The sequence below is a fragment of the Platalea leucorodia genome (genome assembly GCF_965183815.1).
Source record: "Platalea leucorodia genome assembly, chromosome: 5".
NCBI lineage: Eukaryota > Metazoa > Chordata > Aves > Pelecaniformes > Threskiornithidae > Platalea > Platalea leucorodia.
Window position 1 is genome coordinate 67064545 of NC_138827.1, and position 21319 is coordinate 67085863.

The following is a 21319-nucleotide window of genomic DNA, read 5'->3' on the forward strand; positions in this document are numbered from 1 at the left end:
TATGATATATTTAAGGACTCATTCGTTCATGAGCTTGCACAAAGGACCCTCGTGAAAGAGGATTTCAATGAAAAGCACAGTGAGTACAATGCAATTTTTCTGCTACATATTGATCTGTTGGAGTGTTAGTTTTGCTTTAAAGAACTATTTGATCAGAAGTCAAACAGCCAGTTATAGCTAATATATTAAATCATCACGCTCAGAGACCACACATCAACAGTTTGGAAGTAAAAATCACATCACGCACTGACATACCCAGGCCCAGTTTTGTGACAACACTGAAATAGTACTAATTACTGGGGGAGGGTGGGGAATGAACCCCCATCCCAGCCACTAGATGGCTGTCAAAGCCCATCAGTCATCATGAGTCAGTGTCGAAGTTTATGCACAGTAAAGGCGTGCAAGGCACACCCCTGCTTTGGGCATTTTATGCTGAGCGTGTTTTCCTTTCAAGTACATTTCTCTCAAGGTTAATTCCACTCCTCAACAAGCCAACAACAGGACAAGTGTTTTAAAAGACAGCATATGAAACCATTTCAATCTTGCACCACCAGATATACATCATTTTGAAAGCAACACCTGGAAATCCACTGCTGCTGGGTTTGCGGTTTAAAGTTACTCCACATTATTGCACCCTTATTGCTTTCATTGACTTCTGGTTCACATCTTGCATGTGAACAAGGAAAGTAAGGCCTGGGCACGGAACCAGGTAGAACAAAAGAAAGAAAGAAGGAAAATGACACCATAAAAAGAGAAAATTAAGTGAATTAATTAAGGGGGGGTGGGGGGTGAACGGAACACAGTGTCTTGAGCAAAAATATTTTAAAAGAAAAGGGTAAGAAGGGGGAGAAAAGAAAGACTAGTCCACACATACAAACAGGGCGGCTTGCTGAACCTGTCATCCTAAGGTCTTATTTTTCCTTGCAGAAACATCCCCAAAGCCCCAAACTATACTCTCCTGTTACCTGTCTCTGCTTATAGACAACCTAATATGGAAGCAGTCAACCACCATTACCTCAGCTGAAGAGATGGCAGGTATACGATGGAAGGGAATACATCTCTCAATGCCCTACTTTGGAAAAAAAATAGCCCGAGCAAAACTTGCAGATTTATAGGTTTTCTGCAGACATTAACAACTTTGGTTCATAGATGAAATTGTAAGGGAAAGAAAAGGATTTGATAGCAAAGCAGCTCTATTTCATTGCACTTTTACTAGTCCTACCAATGCAATAAAGAAGCCTAAAGGCTGATAGACCTACAGCAGTAGTCTAACAAAGGCAGAAAAGGTGATGACTGGTATTGAAAGCACAGTGTGCCAGTTTTATGCTTTCTTCCACCAAGGGGGACTTCTTGATGCATGCTGTAACCAAACCCCAATGCTTTTACACTGCTTCACATAAAAAGACTGGAACAGAAGAGGTATGGTTATTTAATGAAAAAGAGTTGGAAACAAAACAGCTTGTGCAGGTAGCTTCTCATTCTCTCTTTGTCATCCTTATGCTAGTTTGTGAAAAGCATAAAGAAATATAAGATTACACAGATACCATGTTTTTTAAGTTTAAAAAAATTTCTAGAATACGAAAAGCTGAGTTTCAGGTTATGAATTACAAAATTTAATCCTGCTGACTCACAAAGCAGAGGTGCAGAAGTAAATCAAAGTGAAAGGTGGTAAGTGCTAACAACCATTTTGCAGATGTACTGTTGTGCATGTGTACAGACTGCCCGGAGAGGGACAAGAGGAGCTTGGTGTTAATCATCTTTGATTGTCACTCTGTTCCAACAATAATGTAGGGCTTGATTCAGGTCCCATTAAATCAATGGAAAAAAACTCTTCATTTACTCCAATAAGAATCAGACTGCCTGTTTTGTTTATCTTTTGATAACTTTTTTTTGAGTGGTAATAATTAAAGTATTATCCAAATTACTGTGCCATGCAAATTATAATGTAAACACCATTTATTTTGAAAATCAGATACTTTTCAAGAGTGCTAATAAATACAAGACCTATTTTGCATTTGTGGCACAGAAACAATTCTTGTTAATGATGATTAACACACACAGTTTACATAAGTACTTTACAATTACATACATGAGGATGAGCCTGGAATTGCTTACCGATAAAAGACTGAACTGATTCACAATTCACTTAATATGAAATATTTGATTGTCAAAATGAAATCAAATTTGCATTCAGACATTTCCATTCAGGATACATCGTACATCTCAGTGAACATTAGATAACAGATACAGTACAACAATGCACTTAAATCCAAGTACCTCAGCATTCTCTTGGAAACACCTCAGCATTCTCTTGGAAACACTGTCCACTAACAAGGTCTGTAACACACTGTTAATTTGCTAAGGGTTACGGAAGATGACAATTCTCTCAGTGGCTTAAAATTCAGTTTAAGTCTCCCTGCACAGCCAAGAGAATAAGCAACGAACGACACGCACAGATTCATCAAGAGTATCATGCAGAGGATTTATTCATTACAGGACTGTCTAAAAGAATACCTAGCACAGACATTCATTGGTCTAAAATAAGATGACTTTCTCAAAGTCTGTGGCTCTGTGTTGCTTTATGCCAGCTGAAGGTCCACATTTCATTTTGCATTTCCCCTATGGTTTCCTAAGGAAATTAGGCTTATGTGATCCTGCACAGCTGCACTGTGACAGCTGTGTCCCCAAGCCCATTTGATTCCAGTGGCTGATTTCAGGCAATTTGATAGAGACCTTGTGATAGACCAGGTCATTAAGATAATTGTGCTCCTGCAAATTTTGTGAACCTACACAGTTAGGGAGAGAAGGGAGTTCCAAGTTAGTGCCCTACCAAGGTTCCCTTGTAAAACAAGTGGATAATAACAAACCTCTTTCATTATACTTTTGGGAATGCACACAGGCACACAGTTTAAATCACAAAACCAAGAAACCAGGTTTTATCAGAACCATTTCTTAGGAAAAGAAGTGGGTTTTTTTAATCCATCCTGCAGAGTTCCTGCTTAAAAAAATCCTAGCGGATGATTTGCAAAGTTGACAATAAATAAGTGTTTTTAAAAGCATTCCACAGATTAAAAGACGATGCATGGTCTTAATTCCAAACGAGTTTTCAATGTGATTGAGGGTGTCAACCCTCTAGACAAGGAGCTGCAACCCTTTGTGCCTTGTTTCAGAAGTAGAAAAGTCACAGGGTGTTCTCCTGAACGGTGTAGATAATTTTAAAGCATGTATTTTAGGACTGGAAAATTACAGACTCAACTGTTTTTCCTGCAGTCCACAAATAACATTAAGTATGAATAAATACTGCTAAGTATCAAGGTGGAAGTCAGCTCCCAAGCAGAGACTTAATTAACCGTTGAAATTGCTATAGCAGTTAACCAAAACCTTACAGAAGACATACACTTTGTAGCTGGCCAGTTGCTTCTGGCCGGCACTAAGGGGAGAGAGGTTCACCCTCAGATTCATCAATGGAGAAAATCCAACCTCCAAGCTCTAAACAACAGCCCAGAGGAGAAAGCAACAGCAAAACAATATACCCTGACTCGAAAGAAGAGGTAATCTCCCAGGTAAAGGGCTCTCTTGAGTGTGATCTGGCAACTGGATTTTGTCTCTTCCAGAAAATTGTGCCAAAATAAATAATACTGTTTTCCACTCAGCACTGCGATTCCAGATTTGGCTGAATAAGGAAAACTGAAAAGGAAAAACTAGGCTTAGGATACCGTTAGACTCCTCTGAATGAATTTTAAATTAACATCTGAAGTATACAACTGCTTCTCCACTGTTTCCTTAACTGGATGGAAAAAATACTACTCTACATTTGGTTTGGTAGTCTATATTTCCCCAACTCACAGCTTCATGTATTCATGTCTCCATCAGTGCAAATAAGAGTTTTGCTTACCTTTTTATGGATAAAGTTAATTTCCAACACAGAACAATCAACAACAATGTTTTTATTACAAGATTCAACACATTCAACAAAGGCAGAATATACTGGGACCCCTTCCAGTAAAAAGGATTTCCTTTGCTGGTCCCACAGCACTATCCAATCTTTATTATACTGTTCAATTCCCTAGGAGCATCTGATGAGGTTGTATCTGCATATTAACCTCACTGTTCCTGAGCTACTGAACAAGACTCAACCCTTCTAAACACCCTGTCTTATGCTATGGCCATGGCAGGGAACTGTGCAACAGCGACACTTCACTGACAGATTGGTCAGGCTGGGTCCTTTTCTGTTGGTTACTCCACAGTCTTGGATCTGCATGCTTCAAAAGCACTTAGTTAAACTAACTCACTAGAGTTATCCCATGAATAAGGTTGAATGTAAACATGTTTTTACTTTGTTTTTCTCTGTTTTTACTTTGGTTCACAAGTAGGATGGCTGGACACGTTGCCTGGTGCCTGTAGGAGAATAGGGTGAAGGAGGGAGTTTGAAGAGCCTGATCTGCCAGGAGTGCTTATACAAATACTCTCAGATGACAGCAATCAAGCCTCAAGTGGGAAATAAAATTACTTCCAAATGTCTAAGGCTGCGCATAGATTGTAATGGGGAGGCATTCAGGGCATGCCTGAGAAAACACTGTCACAGATTTCAGCACTTGGAGCAAATCAATCAAAAGCTGAAATCTGTAGCACGGTGCCTGGTCTCTGCTGGAGCCCACGTGGCCACAAATGCCCTGCTTGGACTTTGTCATTCAAGGTAGTTACAGCGAAGTCAGTTCAGCCATAGCCACCTGTACCACAGTTTTCTTCCCGACTCAGGGCAGAAAAAGCCTAAAAAGAGTGCTTATCATAGCCAATTACTATGCTGTATTATTTCAAATAAGGCTTGAGGCAACAGAGATCATTTGTGTTTCTAAGTAAAGTATTGGAGCACATTCTTGCCTCTGGGATGACATTTTTAAGCAGAATCACTTTCATTTGCATGAAGACAGGCTGGTCCCACAGAAACAGCAGATATTTTTGGTGGGAGCTTACAAAGAGAACGTGCTGCAAGAGCGCTTCCGTCAGCGGGAGCAGAACAGGGCCAAGGCTCGGCACTTCTGAATGCTCACAAGTTTGGCAAAACAGGCATTGCCTTTAAAATTAAAACAGAATTAAAACTGCAATTAGCACATTTCCCAAAATGCAAGAGGCTTCATTCTGGAAGCAAACACGCCCTGGCGGTGGGAATTCTGCCCAACCTGCTGCTACTACAAATTAAAGCAAATCTTATCAGGACATAAGGAACTGTGCCTAATGTATTTAAACCTAAGTCTAAAACAGCAAGATTATAATGAAAATGTAATATTCTTCTACTGTCTACTTTGGCTCACTGTTCTGGAATCCATGAATGTTTGATTTTGGTCTTTCCAAAAGCTAGTCTTGGATTGCTGTGCATCAGTAAAAAATAATGCATTTTGGCTGTGAAGGAAATTCTCTCAGCTGCTTCCTTTGCCAGTACCAGCGAGACACGGTTTCCACTCACAGTACATTTGGATTCCTGTAGTAAATCTATCAGTGATTCACAAGAAGCCATCTTGGTTGTCCAGCCAGCCAGAAACCAACTGCCCGAGTAACAAGCCATGCAAGGTAAGATTGCACTGTGTCAGCCAGCTTCTGAAATAGCCATTTCTTGTTGGTCCCAGCACTGACCCCTGAGGAATGTCACCATTATCTAGCCACGAGCTGGACTTTGAACTGCCAACTATTACTCTTTGAACTTGATAGCCCCACCAGGTTTTCATTCACTTTGTTGTCCACCCATTCAGTCCCATACTGAATATGGGACTGAATACTTCCCCAATTTGCCTATGGATGCTGTGGGAGATGGCATCAAAAGCCTTGCTAAACTAAAGGTAAACAGCATACTCTTCCTTTGTTCACCAAGCCAATTATCTCACTGTAGAAGACAATCAGATTTAACCAATTCAATGGCAAAGGGAAAATTCAATAAATGTATAGGCCCTAACTGCAGTCTTCTCTATCCAAACGCACCCATCTATCCAAACTCTTACAAGTTCCACTATTCTAGTTTCACATATGCTATAATACTCAAAGTCTAGCTGATAAAATAACCATGCACTGCAAAAGAACTGATTTGTCTTCCTTGTTTTGTAGGATTTAGCTCCTTTGAAGTCAGACGAAATGTGTATGGATGTCTTTTCTTATTACATCTAAGAGAAACACATTCGCTGCTGCCCAAACATCTTCATTCTTTGAAGCTATATACATCAAAGTTCAATAGAAACCTATCATTACACATTGCCTTTTCCACAAAGCTTTTCTACATTGTGGTTTGCAAAGTGGACTCATGTAATCCCCTAAATGCATCCTTGCTGGCTAATATCACCCTCTTTTTCAACTAAAAATAAAGATTTGTAATTAGTAAGAAAATTCAATTCTATAATTAAAAATCATTGCATTCCAACAGGCTCAGCACTTCAAACTGAAGCAAAAACTACCCAGTGTTTGGGTGGAGTAGGAAGGTATTGCTGGAAAGCTATACTCATAATATGCTGTTTGTTCAGCAAAGCTATTCATTTGCTGAAACTCTGGGCCTCTGAGAAATTAAAAAAGAAGAATGGTAAGCAAGAAAGTCTGCAAAAATTCCAGGAACAAAGCCTCTGTTTCATTTCTGCTACCATTACCTTTACCACACTTCAGACGGCTCAGTCAGCAACTTCTGGTTTCAAGATGACATGGAACAGGCTTTGGCAGCCCTCAGGGCATCCTAGCTGTTTTCTGCACAGCATCAGGGACGAAGGTTATAAAGGGGCAGCCTAGTTTTAAGTGTAATCTGAAGTCAATCACGTGCATGCGCGTGAGGAAGAGACGGTGATTTAGGTGCGTTTCATGCCCGAGAGAGTTTAACTGCTACACAAGTTAAACTTATTTATTACTTACAGATATAGGAGCAATAAGCAGTATCCTTCTTTCAGGGCCTAAAAATAACAATATCAGAAAGCAACAAGTGAGCAGAGCTCAGTTCATTTCAATAAAGGTTAGGAATGAGAAAATCCTTGAGACTGGATATAAAAGACAATCAGCATTGGTCAGGAATGTTTCTACACATTTTTTTTTGTTGGAAAGCATTGAATTACTGAAATACCAAGGAAGGTGCTTTTATTAGATGCATCTACTTGAAAACTCTTCCTTTCATTTTCAGGATGTTTGAAATTACCTGTTTCAGTCAAGAAAACATTGGTGTTTGCTAGAGAGATCTTTATACCAAAAAAGCCTTGTAAAAAAGAGAGATCCAAATCAAGCTGAGGAAAAATGTTTTCATTGACCTGACCCGATTCTATCTTCTTCATCGCTACTGAGTCATTAGACCTCTTCAAAGTTGCCTCAGTTCATCCTGACTGGCTAGAGAAAACCCAGATATTTATAAGCAGCTTCCTTTCTGGCACAAGCTGGTGGTTGTATACTGCAACTCCCAAGATGTCTTCAAGTAGACTCTCACATTTGCAGACCAACATACTTTAATTTAATTCCTACTAGAAGAATAGAGCTAGGCCAGGGGAAGAACATCCTTACTCCATTTTCAGAGTGTTGCGTAACTTCATTAAATTTAAGAAGGAAGTTTAAACAAAACGCAGTTTCTTATTTTGCCTTTATGCAACAGTGGGAAATGGTAACACTAACCTTATTAATGTTAATAAGACATTAATGTTAATAAGCCCTCGTAAGAAAAATCCAGTGTGAAAGAAGAATTAGAGGTGTCTTTGCCTATCTGGAGACTCTCCATTGCTGCATTCTGCATTTGAATGAAGTTAATTATTTTTATTTCAATTTCATTTTTAACTTGGCTTTGGTATTGTCCCACTTCTTGGTCCACACATATTAAAAATGAGCATAAAAAAGAGACAGACATTGAATGTAAAAAAAAAAAAAAAGTCAGCAAAGAAGAAATTCCATCCACCCTGTCATTTAGATGCATCACGTTGATAAATGTTCTTTAAAAAGATACATACCATCCATTACTTTGCTATCCTGCAGGATTATGGTTTCTGGGACAGAGGAAATGAAAGGCTTTCCTGCAGGCTCTCCTTCCATACTTCAGGGATGAAGCATTATGAATTTTTGTCAGGCAAATAGTCCATACTAAAAACGTTTTGAATGAATTAAAATTCAAGTAGGGATGCATAGTTTAAAACAAACCAGCCGTCATCACCTCCAGCTACTGTTTGCTTTGAACTTAATCTACTTTCTATTTCCCTCAGTTCCTCCTTTCAAAACTACTTTATCATTTTTCAGATCTTTTTAATTTTATCCTACTATTGTTTCTTTGATATGAGCCTTTAAAAGCCCAAGAAGGTAGCATCCAAGTTACAAGAACATTTTTTTCCAAAGCAAAGCTCTACAAATACTGACATCTTTTTGCAACAGTTAACTCTCACAGCAGAGTTAGGAGCTGCAATCAGGTGCATGTAAATGCATAAAATACAGAAATGTCATTTATTTTCCCTTTTGTAAAAGAATGAAAATCTGTGCGGGGTTGAGAGAAGATCCATGCTTTAGGGATGCAACTTAGATATTAGACTAGAGATAACTTTTAGGGAAAAATTCAGGGTATGTGGGCACGCTAGTGTGACTATACCCCATTGCTGGTGTAAATACTCAGTCTTTCATTGCACTCAGAAATCTGCATAAACAACATAGGGAACCCTGACTTACAATTGGGCTCTTATGTGACCAAACCTGGTTTGGTCTTTGAAGTGAAAATCACCAACTGGAAGGCAGGAATCCTGCACATCACCTTCAGCTCAGTTTAACAGTGAAAAGATGTGTCCTAGTTCACCTGTCTCCAAAATTACGTGATAGCAGTACATACCCAGCTGAAAAGGACGGACTGCCTTTTTTAAGTATTACTTAGTCTTCAGTGGTATTAAATGATAAGCCTTTGGGGACAGACCCACTGGCATCAAAAGACTCCTATTAATGTCAGTGGGCTTTAATCCCATGCAAAGCATTACTGTGTTACATTTAGAGGCACTGACATTTCATGATGCATCGCATCACTTCAGCTCCTTATAAACACCTTTCAGTATAGTTTTTTTTCTCTCTAATGCAGTAGCTTGTTAGAAGTGACTATTTGTGGTACATGAAATGCATCACCAATCAGATCTTTCACACAGCATTTAAGACTGCAATACAAGCAACAAATAAGAACAGCGCAATTACTTCTTTCAACCTTACAGTTTAGGACTTTTCATAAAGGACCTAAACGTCCTCTTTAGGGCCCTGTGGGCTCTACTTGAATAGGGAATTATTGCAGGTTTTGCATTTAAATAACGTTCTGTGATTGAAGCAGCAGCTTGGCATACAAACATGATACAAGCCCATTCTCCAGCTCTCTTCAATATTTTTCAAGTGACTTCCTGGAGAAGCTCAAATAATGTTTTGCTTGGTTCATATAAACTCCAGCTTATCACAAACTCACCTGAGCCTTTCAAGGTCTTACTTTTCCTCAGAGCACCTTCATTACCCATCTTTTTATGTTCCTACATAATTTCATTTTCTGAATCACAAAACCCTTCCACTTCATCTTCATCCTCCAACCCCAAAATTTCTCCTCTGAAACTCCTTCCCTAAGAAAAAAACATATCTTTCCTTTACTTCACCACCTTGCATATCTTTTGAGTGTTACACAGAGAAGATACCTTAACATTACAATTTCCTATTGAAGAACTGCTCAATAAAATTTTGTAAGAATCAGTTACTCCATAGCAAGAAGTAACCCACAACACCTCATCCTATTAGAAAAAAAAAAACAAAACATTGCCACTCAACGATTTAGGAATAGACAACCATTTGCCATTTTTTTACCATCAGTTTAGAAATAGGAATCCAGTTGAGCAAAGTACTAAATATGTTGGAACGTGCTCTTGGTAACAACAGTAAAGTCCAATGCTCGTTATGATCAAAAGGACAGAAGTGAGATGATTATCTTGGTTCTTCAAAGCCTGTAAGATATTTATGTTCAAGTCCTTTAAGAGGTGGCTTTATTGCCAGAGTCATTACTCGCATTTCTGTGTAAAGCCAGACTGGAACATCTACGTGCAAATTAACATGTTTTGTCCTACTTGCCTACTGATATTCAGTTAATCAATTAGGGATGTTATACTTAAGTCTTAACATAGCTTTTGAATGAACTCTAATCTTTTAGCTCTTTCAGAATATTTCAATCATCAAGAGCATCGCCAAAGGTACTCATATTTCTTGCACTTGAAGAAAAAGGCTGGAAATATGGTGTTGCATTCTCAGCTGATTCGAAGAGTCACAGCTCTGAAAAATGAGTAGCTGTCAGTAGAGTGGATCTTCTCCAGTTTACGCTAGCTAAATATTTTGACTTTCAGTGCCTCGATCAGCATCTGTTTTTTACATAGATACCTATCATTCTGTTCTAAGTTCCCAAAGGATTAGAAATAGCTGGCATCTATCTGGAAAGTGCACTAGAGGTTTGTGATAATTTCCAGAATACAGTGTCCTATTGCTAAATTTATTCACACTAGTGAAGAAATGTAATATTGCCAGTGTCCTTCCTCACTAACTCCTTCTCCACCAGTGGTCTGTGCTAATGTAGCCTCGTGCAGCTACTCCCAACAATCTTTTGTGCAAATATGGCCAAATATGTCATCACTGTATTATTTTTAAAATAGTAGGCTCATACCTGGAATCAAAATCATTAAAGGGTTGTTAAAATAAAATAATTCTTCTGAAATAAAATGCACTACAGGAAATAAGGAGTGACTATTTCAGACATTAAAGATGCACACCAGTGCTTACTTAAGACAGACAGAGCGCCCTCAAGGATGAGCGTCCAATAGCAGACCTACAATGCATGAGCTACACGACTGATCTGCACGTACACAGAGGCGAAATAGGAGGAATGAGCCAAACTGTACGGTACGTGCAGTGAGACCAAGCTCTCTATCTCATGCCAGGCAGAATTGTCATGCATGTGTGCTGCACCCAGACCTTCCAAATACTTGATGAACAGCCAGTACTCAAGAGCAGCTTTCTAACTGTCTTCAATATAATGTAACTTCTGTCTTAAAGAAAACAGCAATCTAAAAGTGAACTGCTAGGACACCAATGCACATCTCCTTGGTAGAGTGCTTTGCTGCCTGGCTCTTTTCAAAAATCTATGTTAGAGTTGAGACTTTCAGTAATGTTGCAATGTATCCTAGATGCATGTAATAAATTTATTTTATACTGCTAGACCACCCACAAGACTTTTGCATACCTTCAGCAGGCCTTCAGCACTGAGTTGGCAACACCGTATGAATTAATTCTTCTCTACTTTTATCCACCAGGGCCTTATTCAAAGTTTAAAGCAAAATCCTTCAAGGCTTATGGTCTCCTAAGGTCTATCTGTTGTCATGAAACTGACTATTACACCTGACAGAGACAACAGACAGAACTGCATTAAATGAGCAAAAGAGAAAAACAGCCAAATTTTCACAGACTAAATATACAGAACCTCACCCTCAGTTTGTGTGAACAGGTAGAGTTGCACTGAAGTTAATGGATCAACATCATCACTGACAGACTCTCCCACTGTTTACAATCGCTCTGCAGCACAGTCATCTGCTGCACCATTTTTTAAAACAAGTGCATATGTAGCAATTTTAAGAGCTGCAGAATGAGATGCATGTCTAAGTGTGGTCCTCTGTGTTGTATCCCTAAAGAACTACCAAAACTGATGAACTGGGAGAATATAAAAAGCAATATAGGTTTTTTTGCCTCTGGCAATAAAATATGCATAAATTGGTATATTAACTGCATGGTATCAAAAGGGAAAACTATCCTTCATAAAGCTCATTCTTAACATGCCCATAACTGCAGTCCTGTACATTACAGATATTGAAGAAGAGAGCAACATATTTTTGTAGTGATAAGTTTGACAAGAAAAGATAATAACCACCTTATTGGAAACAGATGGTTTACACTGCTATGCTATAGATAAAGTTGTGTCAGCATTTCCATAAAAGGCCTCCCTGTTTCCAGCAGTTTTCAAGCCGGCAGGCAACATTTCTACATCAAGACACAATCCCAGGAGTAACCTGGAAAAATTGGGGGAGAAGTCATTCTTGAGCTAACATTGGAAAAGAGAGAAGGGAGGTGTTTGTGGGGACAGATTGACAGAGAAAGTGACAGCATCCCAGCAGTTCACTGATTTCTACCAGAAACGACTCACTATGCGAGGTCATATCTCAGTCTGCTTCTGTGGATGCTCATGGCACAACTGCAGTGACTTCACTGATGCAGAATCATAACACACATCATCTCTGTGATATACTGTCATGTATGTACAAATACCGTGTCACATATGTACAAATATGCATATACAATATATATTTTTATGAATAGTTGTAAACCAAGGATAAGACCTGTTAGAAACTGAAAATAACACAGCTGTTTGTGATAGACGGAAAAGGTTAGGTCCTAAAAAAAAAAAAAACAAAAAAAACAAAACAAAACAAAACAAAAACAGCCCACCTTTGTCTAAGGGATGAGCTGACACAGATTTCATTACTGCTGAAACAAACCCCAAATTAACAAACAACATACGTTTCAGAAAATATTAGTTCAGCTTTGTCCTTCCCAAAAGCATTTAACTGCTTTGATCTAGAACTGATGATTATCTAGGATAATTTAATGCATGTACGCTAACCGTATCTATTGAAAATGAATGATTTTTTATTTTTTAAAACCTATGTAAAAAGTAAATATAACAATGCTTCTCTTACCACTCAGTTCTGGATCCAATCCAGAATTTAACGTTGTAGTTTAGACCCCTCTAATTTAACAATCACAAAAACATTTTTTAACTTCATTAAATTTGGATCAGGCTCTCCTTTGTACACTTACACAATTCACTTCACATTGACTAGCTCTCTGTTCTTCTCACGCTAGAAACTTTGGGGTATTCGAATTTCTTCCTATATTTGGACCACAAATCCTTTCTTGACAAGAAATTTGCTCACTGCTTGACAGGGGACTTTTTGACAGGGTTTATTTGTGGTTGATGGGGTGTTTTAGTTTTTTTACTGTTGTGGAAGGCACCGAAAATGAATAATAAATTAAACACTGTCAACATGACAGATTAAATTTGTATCAGATGCTGTGAGCTACTGCAGTTGCTCTCATATATAAAACATGAGAATGTACAAAGTGCAATAAAGGTTACACCCACCTAAAGCTAGGTAATAGCTTTATATATATATGTAAAAATATAAAAATATAAAATTAGATATTATGTAAATTATATAAACACATATAAAAAAATTAGATCAATTAAGTGTTTGGGAAATCCCCCAAAGAGGCAATTTTTAGAAACTTGAAGATTGCTGCTTTGTTTTTGAATGAATGAGTAATCAGACTGAGCACTGAGCTCTGTGGCATTTTGGCAGGGGTGTAGCCTCCTGTACAATTCTGTCCTAGTAAGTGTTAACACAGGACACTGATATAAATTTGTCTTTACTTTGGGGCACAGGGTGAATCTTCCCTGTTGATGCACTGTAGGACAAATGGGGAGAAGTTTACTTCCAAGATGGGATGCACCCCCACTATGCACAGCTGATAAATTACTACACTACATAGAAATCACTATGATTTGATTTTAATACAATAGTCATGAATTTAGAAGCCCAGTAATTTAAAACTACTATTGAGTATATTTTGCAGTTTTTCTGATTTAATTTTCTTCTACCAGGAGCAAATACATGAGGTGAAAATGTGCCTTTCTTCAACATCAGGAGTAAGTCAGACAGCGCTAAAAATATATTATGTCAAAACAGAGACTATTCCTTGGACAGTACAAAGTATACCTTCATTTTTTTAACTTATCTAGTCATATTTCAGAAGACAGGGATTCAATAGATCTGTATCAACACGGTTTGGGGATGCAAAATATCCTTCAATTATTAGAAGAACAATGTAAATGGTATAGTTTCAAGGCTGACCCACATAGCACAGTTCCGCATGTTTGGCTGCACCATTTTAACAAACAGAAAGTTATAAATAAATTGTGTTCAGAAGCAAGCCTCACTTTGAAGCATTCCTCGGATATCAACACTTGAAGAATATAAACATCTTTGTTGTTTCAGGGCCCCTTACACTCTTGATATTAAGCAGAGCAGCATAGTTTACACTCTATAATTCAAATATAACAACTTACAAAAGCACGTATCTCAGAGATTACTTGTACTTTATAGAATCTTTCAAACAAATCAGAAAGGTGACCGCCAAGTGAGATACAGTTATGGCATTAATAAAGGAGTAATAATAAATAAATAAGAAAAGTCAATTCTAAAAAATAAAAAAAGATATTATTTCATGGAGATGGTGGCAAATGATCAAACTGAAGTTATTACACTGTAAAATCATTCTTAGACACTGGCATTTATTGATTGTACTATACAACCTGCCACATGGATTAAAAGCTTTGGTTTGGTATATATCAGCTCTGTACGCTATTAGAAATATAGAAACCGTGTTCTCCGCAATGACTATACAATATTTTGTAATTACATTTCAAGATCTGATTCAAACAATATTTCATTTAATGGTGTTAACATAATCTTTTCTTGATTATTATGTTAGTAGGCGACGCATTGCTCATTTTTAAAGAAACAACATTAAATATGTAATTAAAACTAAGCATATTGATTGTATTCTGAACCTATTAAATTATTTGTCTCAAAAATAATTTCACCATCTGTAATTTCTTAGTCGGTTTGCTTATCAAACTTAGGTAAATACTTTTGTGTATTGCATCTACAATTTAATGTAATTTACTTGAGATGTGGAACTCTTCTACAAATCTGCCTGAGGACTTGTTTGCCCCATTGGAAGTTATCTTCATTACACACAATTGGAGTGAAGAAACAAGTTACAAAAACGACAGAAGGCAGGAGCAAAGGAAGATCACTGGAGGTAGACCTCCTGTGCAAGACCTGCACGTTTGTGCCTCATTGCTTTCTTTGCCTGTGTAAGAGTTGAGTTAGTTATTTGTAATAGAGCTGATTTGTGTACATGAAAGCAAAAAAAAAGGCAACTTAAAAAAAAAAAAAAAACTAAAAAACACCCAGTCTGACCACCATTACAGATACAGCCCTTTTCCCAGATCGGGCTAAATATCACTGAAGGACATCCACTAAATCTCACTGTAATTAATTGGAATCCTCTTATCCTCTGTAAGAGGCATTGCAACCTGCTAAGTTGTAATAGGGTCAGCTCCAGATCCCTGGCCAATATTATGTAGTAACCATATTATAGTCAGCCTTCAAAAAAAAAAAAACCCAAACAACACTAGGACAAGATTTCTAGTACATATGAATATTGATACAATGTAACAATTTTCAGACCCTAAGTAACAGAAATCTCTGTTGAGCTTTAATGTTTTTATTGAGGCACAAAAGAATAATGAAGGTTACCTCATGTTAGGAATGGAAGAGTGGATAACAGAGATGATATATTTCAATATACATCTCGGTAAACACTAAGCAAATGCTGAGCTTCCAAGACTTTCAACAACATGCGAACAGAGAAGACATTAGACCCCACAAGACACACTAGACCCCACTGACATTATCAACAAGCAGAGATGAGAACCAAATGCCCACAAGAACCTCACCTGTGTCTGAGAGACTGCATTTTCCAGTTAGATAGATCAAAAAACTAAAAGGTACCTGAACAATTCTTGAGAAACTAGACGAATGAGGCACACTAAGTTTTTTTAACAATGATGTAATTAATAAAAACATAGTTTGGTCAAACGTAGAATAGTGGCCTCAAGGGTAAAGTGGTGAGAATTAATGAAGTGTGATATACAGAGGGCCAGAGAATAGATGGTCTAACAGTCACTTTCACCTCCAAATACAAGAATCCAGTGAATAATCTTTCACAAACTTAATAAGGTGCTACAGAAACTATTATTATATATATCCATATTTACATTTGGACAACATGATTTATTTATTTTTATTCCAAACTATATAATTTTATAGGGACCTGTATTGGTGCTACAGAATAAGTAGTTCACGTAAATATTTTGGAAGAATTATTCTTTAAATACTGGAGAAAAGTTCTGGGGTGAAATCCATGGCCTGCAGATGAACATACCGCCTTCTTCAGAGTGGTGAAATTCCCTCTTCAAGACAGACCAACTGACCGTTTGGGTTGAAAAGGGGTAAATACAGAAGGACTTTCACAATATTTTGCATTCAATGTGTATGCCCTGTATATTTATTACCATATAGAGAACCAAGCAAGGTTTATTCCATGCTTGCCTTCTGAAACCTGTTTCATCCTGAACTCTCTCTATATAGCACAGTCTGATATTAAGTAGTCATTCAAGTAGTGTGGGAATCAGCCTTAATACATCTATGTTATAATGCTCCTTTCAACATGTGAGAACTTTCTCCACAAAGAGGGAAATTATTTTAATTCAGCACCAGAGATTCCACCTCAGATAATAACACAAGGAAACAAAACTTTACTAAATCACAACAGACTGTGAGAACACATCCTCCAAGATTTGAAATCGAGGTAAGGTTTGGGGATGTTACAGGATGTTGAAAAAAAGCCCTCAATGATACTCCTATGCATTTTCATAACTTGTGATTTCTATGCGTTTCTTAGCACACAGGACACTACGGGATACCTAACCTGAACCTAATTTGCAGGCCCCTTTACAAAGCAGTCCTAAACGATAAATTCTCATCTCCTGATGAGTCAATAGGGAGCAGCAGAGGAGGGTATGTAAAAGCTGCCTTATATGCAAACTGGTTATTTTCAAGAAAAGTTACATTTATTGGAATATCTGTCACCATATGTTTTGCAGGATATCTTCATCTCAAAAGTGTGAGTTAATGAAACTCTGAAACACAGAGGTACACAGAAATACAGTTTCAAAAAATCCAGAAAGTAACCACAGGACAATGTTTTGTTAAGACCCATCAGAAACTTCAGATGTCACAAAGCAGTCCGAAAGAAACTTGACAAGAATGAGACACAGATAACTAATGACTTTTCCAATACAAAACAAAGCCACCTATTGTCCTCTAAATTGCTCTACTGTTGCCCGTGCTGAAATAACAGATGAGTCTATTTCCAAACCAGATCCTAAAACCTGGCTTAATTATTCTTCAATGATTCTCTCACGCTTCATGAAGATCTGTTCTGAAAGCTTTAAAACTAAAATTGAATCCTCTAACAAAGTATTTCTGAGAAGTAACTAAGCTTTGTTTAAAATAGCATAATTGTGTTTGTTTAAGGTAAGATTAGCTCAATTTACAGCATGATTAAACTTCTATTCAATTACTGCAGATGTATTTTTTGGCTCCCAAATCCCCACTGGTTCAAAAGCCACAGCTATTGTTTCATTTTCCTTCACTGACTGACTAGTAAACCTCTGATCAATACCTCCAATAAGCACTTTCACATGAATTTCCATCCTCACAGAAAGCCTGCCAATCTCGAGAGACAAAAGGGCTTCTGTGCCACGTTTTATATCTATTTTTATATCATAGGAGCTCATTTTTCTAGACTGTAAGTGGTAGTTTCCTGCCAGATCCACCCACTCATACTGCAGCTTCTCATGGTGAACGCTTCAAAACACCCAGAGGAGGAATAATGGTTTAACAAATATCAAAGCTCTCTTCCTAAGAAAACCATTGATCTAAGTTTTGCAGCCTAAAGTTCTAGCACACAATCCATTTTCTCCTTCTACATCAGCTGTTCATACCAACATACATGAAAGTACACCTCTGCGGACCATTACTACTGCTCAGTTTTGGATCTTCTCTTTTAAAAAAAGATAATTCCTTGTAATAATGGCATATTGCCAGGGGCTGATGGCTAAGAAACCGAACTATTAACACCATTTTTAGTCTCCATTTTCCTTGCTCTGCCTATAGATTTAGATTGCTTCAGTTACCTCATCACTAAGTGTAATCTAGCAAAACTCTTCCCCCGTTACCAAAATATTCAGAGTAAAATTTAAGAAGTTCACTACAGCAAGCAACACTTGCCTTTTTTGGTATGAAGGAGCCTGAAATATCACTTTGAAAAATACTTACCGTGAGACGTAAGCAACTTCTACGTTAGAGGAATCCTTCCTTGGAAGTAACCTATAACTTAGGGTCAAAAAGGAAGCAGCATCTATCAGCTTTTGGGAACTGCAAACAGGTAGTGATTGCCTAAAATTTATATGCATTCCTCAAATTTCCACTAACTACAGCACATAGCATATTGTTAAATGGTTTATTTCAATTTCTTTGCAATCTTCATGTCTGCTGGAAAGCATAATGAATACATGCTGAGATAACTAACAACAAATCAAAACATCACTTGCCAGAACAACTTCAAAGCTCTTATACACATAGCAAAAATCAAAAGGATGCTGCACAAATTTATCTTCCAGACTCTTCTATTTACAGCTTACTAGCAGCACTGCCTTTTAAGTGTTATCTCTCACACGGTGAGTAGAAATACGTCCTGCTGCTATTCACTATCTTTTGGCACTAGCTGCTAATCACAGCCAGGCTACAGATTCTGGCATTTCATCCCTAGGACCCTGGTCACCCCCGGGGGACGGTGACAATCCTACTTCAGGGAACCAGAGACTCAACCCTATAGCACTCCTTTCCATTGCTGAATGGTTTTGAAACCCGAAGCAGCTGAATGAGATACACACTTGCACTTAACAAGTGCATTGCTCAAGATGTATTATCTCTAAGGAAGTTTTCTCTCAACTGCTTTTTAAAAGTCATTTTAGTACTTCAGACATCTGTCTTTAATGGCAAACAGCATAAAGTAACATGAGGTTTCTTTTTCGCTTCGTATTTTAAACTAAACCATGTATCACCTCACATTTACAAAGAAATTCTGAAAATACGGATCTGAGCCTAAACCGGAATTTTTGAATAACCCGAAATAACAACTGCTGTTGGCAAGACAAACACTAATAAATCTAAATTACTGACACAGTACATTATTTAACTGTTTATCAAAAGATATAGACATGGACAGGGTATAAAAAGCTGCAAAATCTCTTCTAGGAACTTACTCACTTAGAGTAGCAGTTCACCACCACATTACTGTGAACATTGCTGTTCCGATTGTCCTCAGGTGAGGATTCAGTTTCTTCGCATGTTCAGGAGTTCGTGAATTCAAGGAATGTGAGTCAAAGTCTGAAATGCTTGTTTCCTTTTTTTCTTTCCATTAATTAAAATCCCCCACAAAATTTTAGTTTATGACTTACATATTATTTTATAATATCCTGCTCTGTGCTGGAAAGTATATATAATAAATGGAAAACAGACACAATCACTCTGGGATTTCATTAATTCTGAATTTTTGATGGATTTATATGCATGGAATTTCTTTCTGTCTTTCAAAGAGTCCAGTCTGGAAATGCACCAGGTCCAACATACTGTATCTAACAGACATTTAGTACATGTTCTTACCAGTTGAAAAAAAAGGACATTGTAACAAAATAGCGGGCCCGTTCCAGCTTAGGGTGGTAGGTTTACATTTTAAAAAAATTCAAACTCATTCGAGAGTAGGCATCAAAATGTTTGTATTAGAAGTAGACAATATCATTGTTAATCATTCTTCTGTCCTATCTATTTTTTATTTATCAAAGTGTAGCAATACAAACAGGCATTAAAGACAAGCAATTCATTTAGTTGTGTGAAACCAGCTGTTTGTATGCCATAAGGATAAAACATATTTGAGACTGCTGTACAAAGAAAAAAATCTGGGACACATTGTGATCAATGTATAGCAGACTGGAAACTTCCCTCCAAGAAAGAGAAAAATAAGCAGGCTGGGGGGATTCTTGGAAAAGATTTTTTTCCCTGTGTTTGGATGGTGTTGCTAACATGGCCACCAATTTCTAGCAATACTCAATTCAAACACATTTCTTGATTTAATCATGCAAATCCCTTTCCCATCAGTTTTCCATTGTAATCTTTACAGCCTTTATAAATGTGTCTACCAAACTCAAACTCACAAAATCATCTATACAGCACTGCAAGCTATAAGCAAATGAATGAATTGCATATCAGTCACAATGCATATTAAATATACAATAAATTACATATAAATCAATATGAAGATATTTAAACCCAAAGTATTTACATAATTCCTTAAGTATATTTCCAAATGGATTTCATGTAATCAATGTTAATGTACAGAGCACAGAAATAATATACAGCTGCTCATGGTAACATGAACTAAATTATACAGTAATCAGAGTGCCTCTATATGAGTAGTAATGGTAAATATTATCTTATAGAAGTCTCCGTTTCTGCTGTGCCTCAGTATCAATTTTCTCAGCCAGGCAGCTTCAGCTTATAAGAACCAGTTATATCTTGAACTATTACCTTCATGCCAGGATGTATCCATCCATACATCTGAAACGCGGGCAAATATTTGGTTCTACATTCTCAATGAGGCAAAATCTATAAGGGTCTAATGCTCAAAATATGGTGTTCCTTTGAGCTATCTGCAGTTAACTAGGCACCTACATAAGAGCTCAGCAACGAACAGCTTTTGAGGATGCAAAAAGTACTAGAAAAAAATTTATTCCACATAGAAGACTAAGCACCCTGCCCAAACTTAGATTTTAGTAGTTTGGTATAGCTTCAGCCAGTCTCCTCCAATATTTGTCTTTCTCTGCATATTAATCTCTTTTAATGATGAATAGGTTATAGGCTTTCTCCCAGTTTATTTGGCAGAGATGCTGGCAATTCTCTCAAAACAGCATCCCTAGCACAGACCAGTCAAGTGGTTTTGAACCTATGGTCTCTGGGTTTAAAAAAAAAAAAGGGCCCATGACAATAACTACAGCTATGTATGAAGTGTGTAAAGCGCAGAGGCAGCAGTGTGCCCCGGCAACCTGGTGTACTCATCTTCCAGACCTGAGCCCTTACCAGAGGGCATCAGAGCCCTCTTCTAAGCCATCCCCCGACATTTCTTCCCGATAAAAAATGGGGCACAAAAGGAAGCGGATAAGCCAGGATTGTGGAAATTGGCCTTTTGCTCCCAACATAGAACTGGGATGTAGTTAGGACACGCACTTCAGCCCCTCAGTTTAAAGAAAGCCAAAGGAAAAGCAAATACGCTGTTAGTAGATTTATATTGCTCTACAGTACTCTGCACCCCCAACATTTTTAAGGGCCCACATATTAAAAAACGCTGAAAAAAAACATTATCGCAGGAATCAGCTGTTCTTAGCAAATCTCTCTGGATTTCCTTTCCTGCAGTTGCTGCACTCCTGCTCCGCTACAGTTCCCATATATTTTGTACGCAGAGAACCTGATAT

General features: G+C 37.7%; 1 protein-coding gene across 1 annotated transcript in view; it reads right to left on the minus strand.

The window, feature by feature from the left end:
* Positions 1-20968, minus strand: part of COL5A2 (collagen type V alpha 2 chain) — a gene marked incomplete at its 5' end in the record, with an annotated part of 80721 nt that extends 59753 nt beyond the window's left edge. The window contains 3 exons of the mRNA XM_082311444.1: positions 17413-17597; positions 18069-18188; positions 20928-20968. Coding sequence (XP_082167570.1) covers positions 17413-17597; positions 18069-18188; positions 20928-20968 — 346 coding nt within the window. The remainder of the gene's footprint in view (positions 1-17412; positions 17598-18068; positions 18189-20927) is intronic.
* Between the last annotated feature and the right edge of the window lie 351 nt (positions 20969-21319).